The sequence below is a fragment of the Mus musculus genome, chromosome 12, assembly GCF_000001635.26.
Source record: "Mus musculus strain C57BL/6J chromosome 12, GRCm38.p6 C57BL/6J".
Classification (NCBI taxonomy): domain Eukaryota; kingdom Metazoa; phylum Chordata; class Mammalia; order Rodentia; family Muridae; genus Mus; species Mus musculus.
In genome coordinates this window covers 115,288,172-115,300,522 of record NC_000078.6, presented here as the reverse complement: position 1 = coordinate 115,300,522, position 12,351 = coordinate 115,288,172, and the positions used below count along the sequence as shown (strand labels likewise).

General features: G+C 39.5%; 1 gene segment (V, D, J or C) and 1 further gene; both read left to right on the top strand.

Moving 5' to 3' along the window:
• The window catches only part of Igh (immunoglobulin heavy chain complex), a 2,751,187-nt gene that overhangs the window by 709,432 nt on the left and 2,029,404 nt on the right, over window positions 1–12,351 (top strand).
• Window positions 6,161–6,457, top strand: Ighv8-8 (immunoglobulin heavy variable 8-8). The segment is given in 1 exon segment: window positions 6,161–6,457. A coding segment is annotated over 1 exon segment (297 nt).

Genomic DNA, 12,351 nt, shown 5'->3' with positions numbered 1-12,351 from the left:
AAATGATTCCATGGTAATAATAGGCATTACCATTGTATTTTCACACAGATTGGCCAATGGGTACCATACTTTTCCTGCTGATTTCATTCCAAAATGATGTTTTCCAAACTTAAAAACATATGCATTCAGTTGCAGGAGACTAAGTATACCTAAATGAAAGAGTGGGATGTGTTTGGCAAGTTGTATCTTATATCTTGGGTATCCTAAGTTTCTGGGCTAATATCCACTTATCAGTGAGTACATATTGTGCGAGCTCCTTTGTGATTGGGTTACTTAACTCAGGATGATACCTTCCAGGTCCATCCATTTGCCTAGGAATTTCATAAATTCATTTTTTTAAATAGCTGAGTAGTATTCCATTGTGTAAATGTACCACATTTTCTGTATTCATTCCTCTGTTGAGGGGCATCTGGGTTCTTTCCAGCTTCTGGCTATTATAAACAAGGCTGCTATGAACATAGTGGAGCATGTGTTCTTCTTACCGGTTGGGACATCTTCTGTATATATGCCCAGGAGAGGTATTGCGGGATCCTCCGGTAGTACTATGTCCAATTTTCTGAGGAACCGCCAGACTGCTTTCCAGAGTGGTTGTACAAGCTTGCAATCCCACCAACAATGGAGAAGTGTACCCCTTTCTCCACATCCTCGCCAGCATCTGATGTCACCTGAGTTTTTGATCTTAGCCATTCTGACTGGAGTGAAGAAGATACAACTTGCCAAATGCACGAAATTCAAGAAGAATGAAGACCAAAGTGTGGACACTTTACCCTTTCTTAGAAATGGGAACAAAACACCCATAGAAGGAGTTACAGAGACAAAATTTGGAGCTGTGATGAAGGGATGGACCATCTAGTGATTGCCATATGCAGGGATCCATCCCATAATCAGCTTCCAAATGCTGACACCATTGCCTACACTAGCAAGATTTTGCTGAAAGGACCCAGGTATAGCTGTCTCTTGTGAGACTATGCCGAGGCCTAGCAAACACAGAAGTGGATGATCACAGTCAGCTATTGGATGGGTCACACAGCCCCCAATGGAGGAGCTAGAGAAATTACCCAAGGAGCTAAAGGGAACTGCAACCCTATAGGTGGAACAACAATATGAACTAACCAGTACCCGGGAGCTCTTGTCTCTAGCTGCATATGTATCAAAAGATGGCCTAGTCGGCCATCACTGCAAAGAGAGGCCCATTGGACTTGCAAACTTTACAGGGGAACGCCAGGGCTAAAAAGGGGGAGTGAGTGGGTAGGGGATTGGGGGTGGGTGGGTATGGGGGACCTTTGGGATAGCATTGAAAATGTAAACGAGGAACATACCTAATTAAAAAAAAAGATCTATTACACAGCAAAAAAAAAAAGAGTGGGATGAGTCAAAATTATAAGCCCTTCAGTTGGTGATTTTTTTCCATGTTTGTTGCAGAAGAGGCAGGGGGATAAAATCATTTGTAGTGAAACATTCTGGTTCACTATGTGTACTGGCTGGTTTTGTGTGTCAACTTGACACAAGCTAGAGTTACACAAAGGAGCTTCAGTTGGGGAAGTGCCTCCATGAGATCCAGCTTTCAAGCATTTTCTCAATTAGTAATCAAGAGGGGGAGGGCCCATTGTGGGCTGGTGGCATCCCTGGGTCTTGGGTTCTATAAGAGAGCAGGCTGAGCAAGCCAGGGGAGACAAACCAGTAAAGAACATTCTTCCATGGTCTCTGCATCAGCTCCTGCTTGCTGACCTGCTTTAGTTCCAGTCCTAATGACCAAAGCCTTGTTAAATATTAGGAGATAAAAGCCTTGGTTCAGGCTCTCTGGTTGCGAAAAAGAGAGAAAGGTGAGAAGGAATAAAGAAGGAGAAAAAAAAGGGAAGGCAAAAGCGTGAGAGGAGAGGAAAGAAAAATAAGAGTCCTTGGGTGAAGAAAGAGCACTGGAACTGAGAGCTTGTATCTACTACTGACCAGAATCATTATTGAATTAGCTGAGCTCCTATTCCCACCGTGATTCAAGACCCTCCCAGTGAACCTCTGCATTGTGTAACAATGGCTCATGACTATTGCGAGATGAGAGCCTCTTCATGACTGCTCACCTTCAGGAAGAAAGAAAAGAGGATAAGGACTTTACAAAGTGTGTAGCAATCACTGAAGAATCCTTCAGACTGTCAGTTTACCCATTCAAGAACTAGTTCACTCTGAGGCAGAGCTCTGCCACCACTAAGATGGAGCTTTGAAGACACAGTGAACAGGTTCCCTGTGTGCTCAGAAACAAGTCCCTTTGAGGATGCATAGGACCAGCAGGGGGTGGTGTAGATTCAACTTTCACTAAGAGAGAAGCTGTAGTAGGTACAGAGAATCATCTGGAGAGTGAGAGTGAGGCAGTCCTAGGAGACTCTGAGGCTTCCTTTCCAAACATCACACACTTCAGTGACCATAAGATACATGTGATGGTCTTGTGGAAAGGCCTGAGTGCCTCTCCCTTGGATCATCATCTTGTCTGTGGAAAGGTGTGGGCTCCCCTCCCTTGGAGCAATACCATCACATTCCCACTCCATCCACTGCCCCAACCTCCCCAAGTGTCTCTGGGCTGCCTTTTCTGCCCTTCAAACTTATGCCTTTCCCCAACTCCCCAGAATCACTCCCCTCCACAACCCCTCATCCACTTTCTCCTGGTGCCCTAAGGACCTTTACAATTCCAGTACTTGGGACAGAAAATACTCACAGCCTTTCTCTTCCAACTTCTATCTTTCCATTCTGTGCTGGTTTGAATAAGTATGGCCTCCATAAGCCTCACACACTGGAGGTGTTGGGGGCACCAAGCCTAGAATCTCTGCCTAGGGACCAGGATGTAAAGGTCTCAGATACTGTTCCAGTCCCTGTCTGTGCACCTCATGGTCACTACCATGATAATAATGGACTACACCTCTGAAATTGTAAGTGAGCCCCAGGAAACCACTTCCTTTTATAAGTTGCCTTGGTCATGCTGTCTCTTTACAGCAATGGAACAGTAAAAAATTAAAAAAAAATACATGTGATGGAGCTCCTGTGACAAGACTACCAATTTAGGACAATAAAAGTTATTTGTTAAGTAATTGTGCATATGTTTTATTCATTGCATATTAACGTTATTGGAAGGAGAAAACCCAATTCATATGCAAATAACAGAATGACAGAAAATTTAAACCATGATGAGTCAAACGTTCAGTCATCACCTTCACTGTTAGTTGGATCTGTAAATCTATCTGTAACTTCTTTCCCCTGGCAGAAGGGATTTTCTCAGTTGGAAAATATGAGTGATTGTGACTTGGGAACATACCTTTTGATGTTCCATCCACAATGTTGAATCAATGAAGCTCTGTTGGGAAGGTAGGAGACCTGGGTCCCACTGCCACATGAAATCCTCAGCTCAGGAGAAAGAGAGGGGGAGAAGCTGGACATATTTTCACAGCCTGGTCTTCCTTAATTTTTTATTTGTATTTTACTTATCTTATTTTTATTGTACATTTATTTTTATTCATATTATTTATTTATTTATTTATTTATTTATTTATTTATTTATTTATTTATTTATTTATTTTGGTTTCTCAAGACAGGGTTTCTCTGTGTAACCCTGGCTGTCCTGAAACTCACTCTTTAGACCAGGCTGGCCTCAAACTCATTATTTTTATTTTTTTCTCTTACCTTTCTGTATATTTTCCCCTTGAGTGTATTTGTAAATTAAAACATTGTATTAGTTTGTCAAGAAAGAGTTTTCCACTGTTAGAATTTTAGAATTCTAGCCTACTGTGGATACACCCGAGGTTCCTATTAGTTTCTGATAAGAAATTCACTTTCTTTTCCCTGCCTGGATGCCATTTGCACCTTATGAGATTAGATCCTGTCTCTGGTAGCAGACTTTACACATCATCTAAAGGAATGTCTGGTTGCTGCTGTACCCTGTACATATTAGAATCCTATTATATACAACATCAATATATAACATGCCTTCCTCAAATAAATCCCATGATAGTACAGTCAATTTCAATCCAAGTGCTTGATAGTTTCTGTAGGATGGATTGGAAGTTCCAATTTAGCCATTACTCGTCCCATCTGCAGTGCGTTTTCCCCCATCAAATGTCCTTGAAATGAACATAGAGACATAGAAATAATTATGGCACTTATTAGAAAAACATAAACATTCAAGTTTGGTTGGAAATAAGCTCTCTAGCTGAGTATACCTGAGTGCAGTAATTTTATAAAGTATATCAGTGAAATAATCTAAATGAATGAGTTAACGTCACCCTAATTTAGAGAAATCTGTTCCATTCTTGAGCCCTATGTGGCATAGTGCTTTATATATAAATTTTTATAAAATCTAGTTTAATTACATTTCTGTATTTTAATTTTTTACCAAGTTGTCCATATCTCTGTCTGTACATTTATTGACTTGGACCCAGAATTACTTCAAGCACCTCTGAGAAACTCAGGAAAAATTGTTCTCATTCATTGCAGCTCCTAGCACAGACTTAAGACAACATCACACTTCTATGCCCTTCATGGACAAAGCATGTGAAATGCAACATCCGTGTTCCTGGTTAGAAAAGCTATTCTGTCTTCTGAAGAGTCTCTTTTCTGACTCAGGAACCAGCACTTTTTCTGTCACTTTAGCCTTTTAATCCAAACGTGGCAACTTAGCCTCAGTGTCATCCATTCTAGGATCTTTGCCTTCTTGTAGACCCTTCCTCTTGCCTGATGAGAATGTACATGACAATCTTTGAGTCTCTTGGAGACAATGTCAGAAATTCTTTTATTTCAAGATACATAATTTACTCATAGATAAAAAGTCATTTTAACATTGACAAACCCTGGAAAAGGAATGCAAGTGTTCAGGTCTTATTGCACATTGTACACTAATGGTTCAGGTCCTCAGATGGCACTCAGCATTCTGGGATTGTTTTCTCTTCCTCATGTTGATACAACTTTGTGATAAGATCCTATTTTATGGTTTGGACATACCTTGATATTTTTATCTTTCAAACATCTGAAAGTAGGAAGATGTTTATTCATAAAAGGAACTTGATTAGGTTTGGTGTCGACTTCTTTAATGAAATCAGTCAGCTACACAAGCTTTTTTCATTATATTCAGTCATGTTCATGCCAAAAAATCATTGCAAAATGTTGATCAAAGTTATGCAAATCTCATTCTCTCTAAGTTCTAAAACATCAATACTGATAAGAACAAAGATGAATGCATTGCTTCTTAACATTTCTGAAGGTTGTTGAACAATACTATAAGCTTGTGTGCTGTGCCTTCAAGAAGCCTCTGCACACTGTGCCTTCTTACAAGATTATCCGCAACTGAGAGAATTGAATAAACTTCTCCCTGCTTACAGTTTATGTTTTCTGCTGTTGATTTTTAAAGTTATCACAAATACAGGATAATATAATGATGAAGCTGCTCAGTGTTGAATACATGGAAATCTTAAATATATGAGCCAGGAACGTGACACATCAATAAAGCCAATGAAATCACTCTTTTCCAGGGAATTATATTATTCAAAATTACCAGCCTTGGAATGATATATACTCTTACATTATGCAAGAAGTATACAATTACTGTATCAATTTTGTGAAAAACTCTATAGTGTTAAGACTCACACAGAGAGTCATCAAGGTAGGAGTAAAATCTCCCCTTTGAATCTCATCTGCCCTCCATCGAAAATCATAGGGAAGTGATTCCTAGATGAGTGAACAGAGTCTGGGCCCTTTGTGTTAGAATGAGTGTTTCTCTCAACTCTACTGCATCCCAACACCACTCATCAGCAGAGTTGTGTACTGAGGAACCTGGTCTTGTGTGTTACATACTCTCTATGGTAAGCAAAAATGAATTCACTTGAGGGTTCCTGCATCTCCCATCATAGACTGATACCTGAGTCCTAAAACTTAAGTATACCATCAGAGGCAGCACCCGGTGAGGGAATGCAAATCTCTCCTGGATCCACCCAACCTTGAGTTGAAAAGCCAAAGCTGGGCCTGTGTACTCACAAGTGTGCAGCCATGGGCAGGCTTACTTCTTCATTCCTGTTACTGATTGTCCCTGCATGTGAGTGCCAAATCTTCCTAAGGGCTAAACTTTTCTATCCTCAACTGTTCCAAACTTACCTTCTCCTCTTTCTTTTTCTCCACAGATGTCCTGTCCCAGGTTACTCTGAAAGAGTCTGGCCCTGGGATATTGCAGCCCTCCCAGACCCTCAGTCTGACTTGTTCTTTCTCTGGGTTTTCACTGAGCACTTTTGGTATGGGTGTAGGCTGGATTCGTCAGCCTTCAGGGAAGGGTCTGGAGTGGCTGGCACACATTTGGTGGGATGATGATAAGTACTATAACCCAGCCCTGAAGAGTCGGCTCACAATCTCCAAGGATACCTCCAAAAACCAGGTATTCCTCAAGATCGCCAATGTGGACACTGCAGATACTGCCACATACTACTGTGCTCGAATAGCACATTGTCACAGCCTCAGTTATAAGCTGTACAGTAATTCAGGCTGGTTTTCAGCTCTGTTCCTTCCTATTATATCATAAGATAATATGACTTCACTTTTCTTCTGGCCTCTGTGGTTTCCTGTTTGCTCTTAGGTGAAAGGCTTTCCATTCCTGTTATTCACCCTAGGTCCCTATTTAGATGTTCATGAATGATTCTGTCTGTGTTTTGTTTTTTAAAGCTGGTGGATGTTTGGTGCCAGGTAGTTCAGAGCTATGGTTCCACTCAGTCTTGGGCTTCAAATTCGCACAGCAGAGGATTCCAAATTATTGTTATGTTCAACTTCAGTGAATAGCTGTACATGGTGAAGATGGTAATTACTGGATGAGTATTCTCAAATTGAGTCATTGACCAAAGAGTGTTCATAGATACTCCCAAATAATTCAGACTGTTCTGACGTCTACTTGTTTCTGTCCACAAACTAATTTTAACACCATATGGTTCAAGACAACACGTATATATCGCAATGAACACAGAAGTTGAGCTTGCCTGCAAGTAGAGGTTTCATTCCTGTTGATTAGTGTTCATAATACTGGAGGTATTTTGTGTGGCATTGGATGAGAAAAGTAATAATCAATCTAGCTATAAACCCTGTTGTCTACAATAGTTGCCTGCTTGTGGATTATGCTTATACAATAGGGGCACAAACATTTTAGGATTAATCATTTATTCATTGATGGAATTTAAGGCTTATGATTTTAGGGTTAGGGTTAGGCTTAGGGTTACAATTATGGCTAGCATTTGCCATGGCTCCCTCTGCTAGAATTTCTAAGGAACTGAAATTGGATAGGCCATGGTTCTAAGGGAAAATAATATCCCAGTGTGCTTTTTAAAAAATATTTTATTAGGTATTTTCCTCATTTACATTAACAATGCTATCCCAAAAGTCCCCCTTACTCTCCCCTCACTCCCCTACCCACCCACTCCCACTTTTTGGCCCTGGAATTCCCCTGTACTGGGGCATATAAAGTTTGCACATCCAATGGGCCTCTCTTTCCAGTGATGGCTGACTAGGCCATCTTTTGATACATATGCAGCTAGAGTCAAGAGCTCAGAGGTATTGGTTAGTTCATAATGTTGTCCCATGTATAGGGTTGCAGATCCCTTTAGCTCCTTGGGTGCTTTCTCTAGCTCCTACATTGGGGGCCCTGTGATACATCCAATAGCTGACTGTGAGCATCCACTTCTGTGTTTTCTAGGCCCCGGCATAGTCCCACAAGAGAGAGCTCTATCTGGGTCCTCTCAATAAAATCTTGCTAGTGTGTGCAATGGTGTCAGCATTTGGAAGCTGATTATAGGATGGAAATCTGGATATGGCAGTCTCTAGATTGTCCATCTTTTTGTCACAGCACCAAACTTTGTCTCTGTAACTCCTTCCTTGGGTGTTTTGTTCCCAATTCTAAGAAGGGGCAAAGAGTCCACACTTTGGTCTTCGTTCTTCTTGAGTTTCATGCGTTTAGCAAATTGTATCTTATATCTTGGGTATCCTAAGTTGTGGGCTAATATCCACTTATCAGTGAGTAGATATTGTGTGAGTTCCTTTGTGATTGGGTTACCTCACTCAGGATGATGCCCTCCAGGTCCATCCATTTGCCTAGGAATTTCATAAATTCATTATTTTTAATAGCTGAGTAGTACTCCATTGTGTAAATGTACCACATTTTCTGTATCCATTTTTCTGTTGAGGGGCTTCTGGGTTCTTTCCAGCTTCTGGCTATTATAAATAAGGCTGCTATGAACATAGTGGAGCCTGTGTCCTTCTTACCGGTTGGGACCTCTTCTGAATATATGTTCAGGAGAGGTATTGCGGGATTCTCCAGTAGTACTATGTCCAATTTTCTGAGGAACCACCAGACTGATTTCCAGAGTGGTCGTACAAGCTTGCAATCCTATCAACAATGGAGGAGTGTTCCTCTTTCTCCACATCCTTGCCAGCATCTGCTGTCATCTGAATTTTTGATCTTATCCATTGTGACTGGTGTGAGGTGGAATCTCAGGGTTGTTTTGATTTGCATTTCCCAGTTGATTAAGGATGTTGAACATTTTTTCAGGTGCTTGACTGCCATTTGGTATTCCTCAGGGTAGAATTCTTTGTTCAGCTCTGAGCCCCATTTTTAGTGGGGTTATTTGATTTTCTGGAGTCCACCTTCTTGAGTTCATATGTATATATCATATCCAATATATATATTGGATATTAGTACCCTATCTGATTTAGGATAGGTAAATATCCTTTCACAATCTGTTGGTGGTCTTTTTGTCTTGTTGACAGTGTCTTTTTTTTACGTTTTAATATTATAATTTATTTTTTACACTCCATATTTTATTTACCCTGATCCACCGTCCAACTATTCCACATCCCATATCTCCTCCCCACCCCCATGTCTCCATGTGAATGTCCCCACCCCCACTGTACCTAATCTCTAAACATCCTGGGGTCTCCAGTCTCTTCAGGGTTAGGTGCATCATCTCTGGATGAACACAGACATGGAAGTCCTCTACTGTATATGTGTTGGGGCCTCATTTCACCTGGTGTATTCTGTCTGATTGGTGATCCAGTATTTGAGAGAGCTAGGGGGTCCAGATTACCTGAGACTGCTGGTCCTCCTTCAGAGTAGCCTTTCTCCTCAGCTTCTTTCAGCCTTCCCTAATTCAGGTGTCACCTGTATCTGTCCACTGGTTGGGTGCAACTATCTGCCTCTGACTCAGAAGCTTGTTGGATCTTTCAGAGGGTAGTCATGATAGGTCCATTTAGTGAGTGCTCCATAGCCTCAACAACAGGGTTAGGCCTTGGGATCTCCGCTTGAGCTGGATTTCACTTTGGGCCGGTCACTGGACCTTATTTTCCTCAGGCTCCTCTCCATTTCCATCACTGTAATTCTTTCAAACAGAAATATTTATGGGTCAGAGTTATGATGTGAGATGGCAACACCATCCATCACTTGATGCTCTGTCTTCCTGCTGAAGACTATAAGTTATAAGGGCTCTATAAGTTCCCTCACCCTACTGTCAGGCATTTCATTTAAGATCCCTTCTTTTGTGCCCTGAGAGTCTCTCACATTCTAGGTCTCTGGTCCATTCTGGAGGGTCCCCCCAACCTCCTATTTCCTGAGGTTGCCTGTTTTCATTCTTTCTGCTTGGCCTCAGGGCTTCAGTACTTTTCCCTTACCCAATACCAGGTCATTTATGTACTTTTTATTTTTTAATTAAATAAAGAAACAGAATCAAGCTGAGAGAAGTTTGAGGCAGTGTTGGGTAATGTGAATCAGTATTCAGAGAGTATTGCAGGAAGAAATGTACTTTCAATAGAAATAGAAATTAAAGAACATTAAAAATTTAATAAACAAATAATTCTGATAATACTTTGTTGTGTAACTATCCTGTATGCTCAAGTACCCATACTTTAGGTTTCATGTCTTTGTTTAAATTGTTCAACGTATATCAGAAGCCAGGCCTGAAAGGATTTAAGGATAAGGCACTTATAATATGCATAATTATAATGTGTAGTAAGATATACATGTAAAATATGTGGGTTTTAGCATCTCTCATTTTCTCTGATTCTCTGTCTCTGTGTTTGTCTCTGTCTCTCTCTCACTGTCTCTTTCTGTGTGTGAATAAGTGTGTGTGTGTGTTTATTTCCCCTTGTTTTCTTTTCTTTTTAAATTATTTTAAATTCTGTTATCTAATTTTATGAAGAAACAGAGTAGAGCTGGGAGAAGATCACGAAGATGCTAGGGATGTTAGGGAATGGAAACTAGTATTCAGAATATATTGCATGAAGCCATCTATTTTCAGTAATACATAGAGAAATTCATTGTAAAATATTAATAAACAAAAATTTCTAACATCCATTGTGTAAGTTTTCCATAGGCTCAAAAGTCTCATGGCTTCGTTTAACTTTAAAGTATATTCAAAGGCCAGGATTGAAAGTATTTAAGGCATATGTAAATTGTGAAATGCTTAGGTGTAGTAAAATACATAAATAAAATGTTTGGGTTTTAGCTACAACCTCTCTCTCTGCTTGTGTGTATATTTTCAGTAATGCTTTTTCCATTATTAATCTTAGGATCCCAGAATATTTACTACTAGGAAATCTTTAATTTCTTGAGGGGATCCTTGCAGGTGACACAGAGGGAAGAAACAAACCATGTGAAGAAGAGAGTGAGAATGTGGTGAAGACTGACTTTGTCAACCTGGATTGGACTTTGATGAGTCTGTGCACAGACCACTCATTGTAGGTATATTTCAACATAATAATGGAATTTGGAAAAGTGTCTTTAGGAAACAATAATTTTCATAATCATTTCAAATCCAGTTGTATAGTAAAGTTTAAGGCATGGACATATAGAAACTCTTTAATAAATTTATCGTGACCATGAATGCAGTTCTATTGCTAAAACCTAGAATCTAGTATGGTCTGTGAACAACAGATTACAGAAGGCCATAAAATACATGTGATATCTCCCCTAAAGATGGTAATAATCTAATGATGAAAGTGTCTTGGACAATCATTCTGGGATATTAAAATGTGTTGTGTCCTCACAAATAGCAAAAGATCACTAGTTTGTTAAGGCCTTCCAATCTCAGCTTTCTGAATGTAGTGCAGTTATTTGTTCTTTTTTGTCCTTTTTTGAGGTGATTACTGTAATAAAAATAGCTTGTTATTGTGATAAAATAAGAAAGATTAATAAAAAGAATTGAATCAAAAATCCAGATGATGAAAATCCACATGTCGGTGGACAATTGCTTTTGTATAACAAAGCCAGAAATTCAAAATTAATGAAAGAAAGACTCTTCAGTCAATTGGTCCTGTCTAATTAAATTTGTATTTAGAATAATGCAAATAGATCCATATTGGTATCCATTTACAATACTCAAAACAAAGCTGATCAAAACCTTAATATGAAATCAAATATCTTGAGTCAAAAGCAGAGAATGTAGAGGAGGGCTCACAACCCATTGGCACAGGAGACAGCATCCTGAAGAGAACACCAAAGCACAGAGAGGAGTAAGAAGCATAATCAATAAATTTGATTTCACGATCTTGAGAAAGTTCTGTGAGACAAAGACCACTCAATATCAAGAGTACAAACCATGGTCTACAGGATGGAAAAATGTGTTCACCAACAGCAGATGTAACAGAAGTCTGATATTTAAAATACATACTTAAGAAAGTAGACATCAACAAAAAAATCTAATTTAAAATGAATTGTAGGTCTAAACAGAATTCTTAACAAAGGAATCACTATTGAAAAAGAAGCACTTATAGGAGTGTTCATTATCCTTAGCTGACCATGAAATGGAAATCAAAATGAGTCTAGGATTCTGTCTTACAAATGTCAGAATGGCTAAATCTAAAGTCACAAGTGATGAATAATGCTGATGAGGATGTGGAGCAAGGTGACCACTTCTCTATTGCTTGTAGGAGTACATACTTTTATAGCCACTCTGAAGTATACACTTATATTAAAACTATCATTTCAAGGAAATACCTTTGTTAGTTAATATTGCTCATAAGTATTTCATTTATTACATATGAACTTTATCAAAATAATAAGCATCAATTGCATATCCACTTAAAAATAAGCTACAAAGTTTCAATCATGAGGTATCAAACAACCATTCATCATCATCACCATCCATAGCATACATAAATCTATGTGTAATTTCTTCCACTGACAGGAGGGTTTCTTCAGCAGGAAAATATGATTGTGACTTGGAAACAGAGTCCCTACTGCCCCATTCACAGGAGGGAGCCTATATAGCTCTTCTGGGCAAGTGTAGATGTCCTGTATTCCAATGTGTTCCCCAGTACTATGTGAAGACCTCAGTTCAGGAAAAGGAGAGAAAGAGA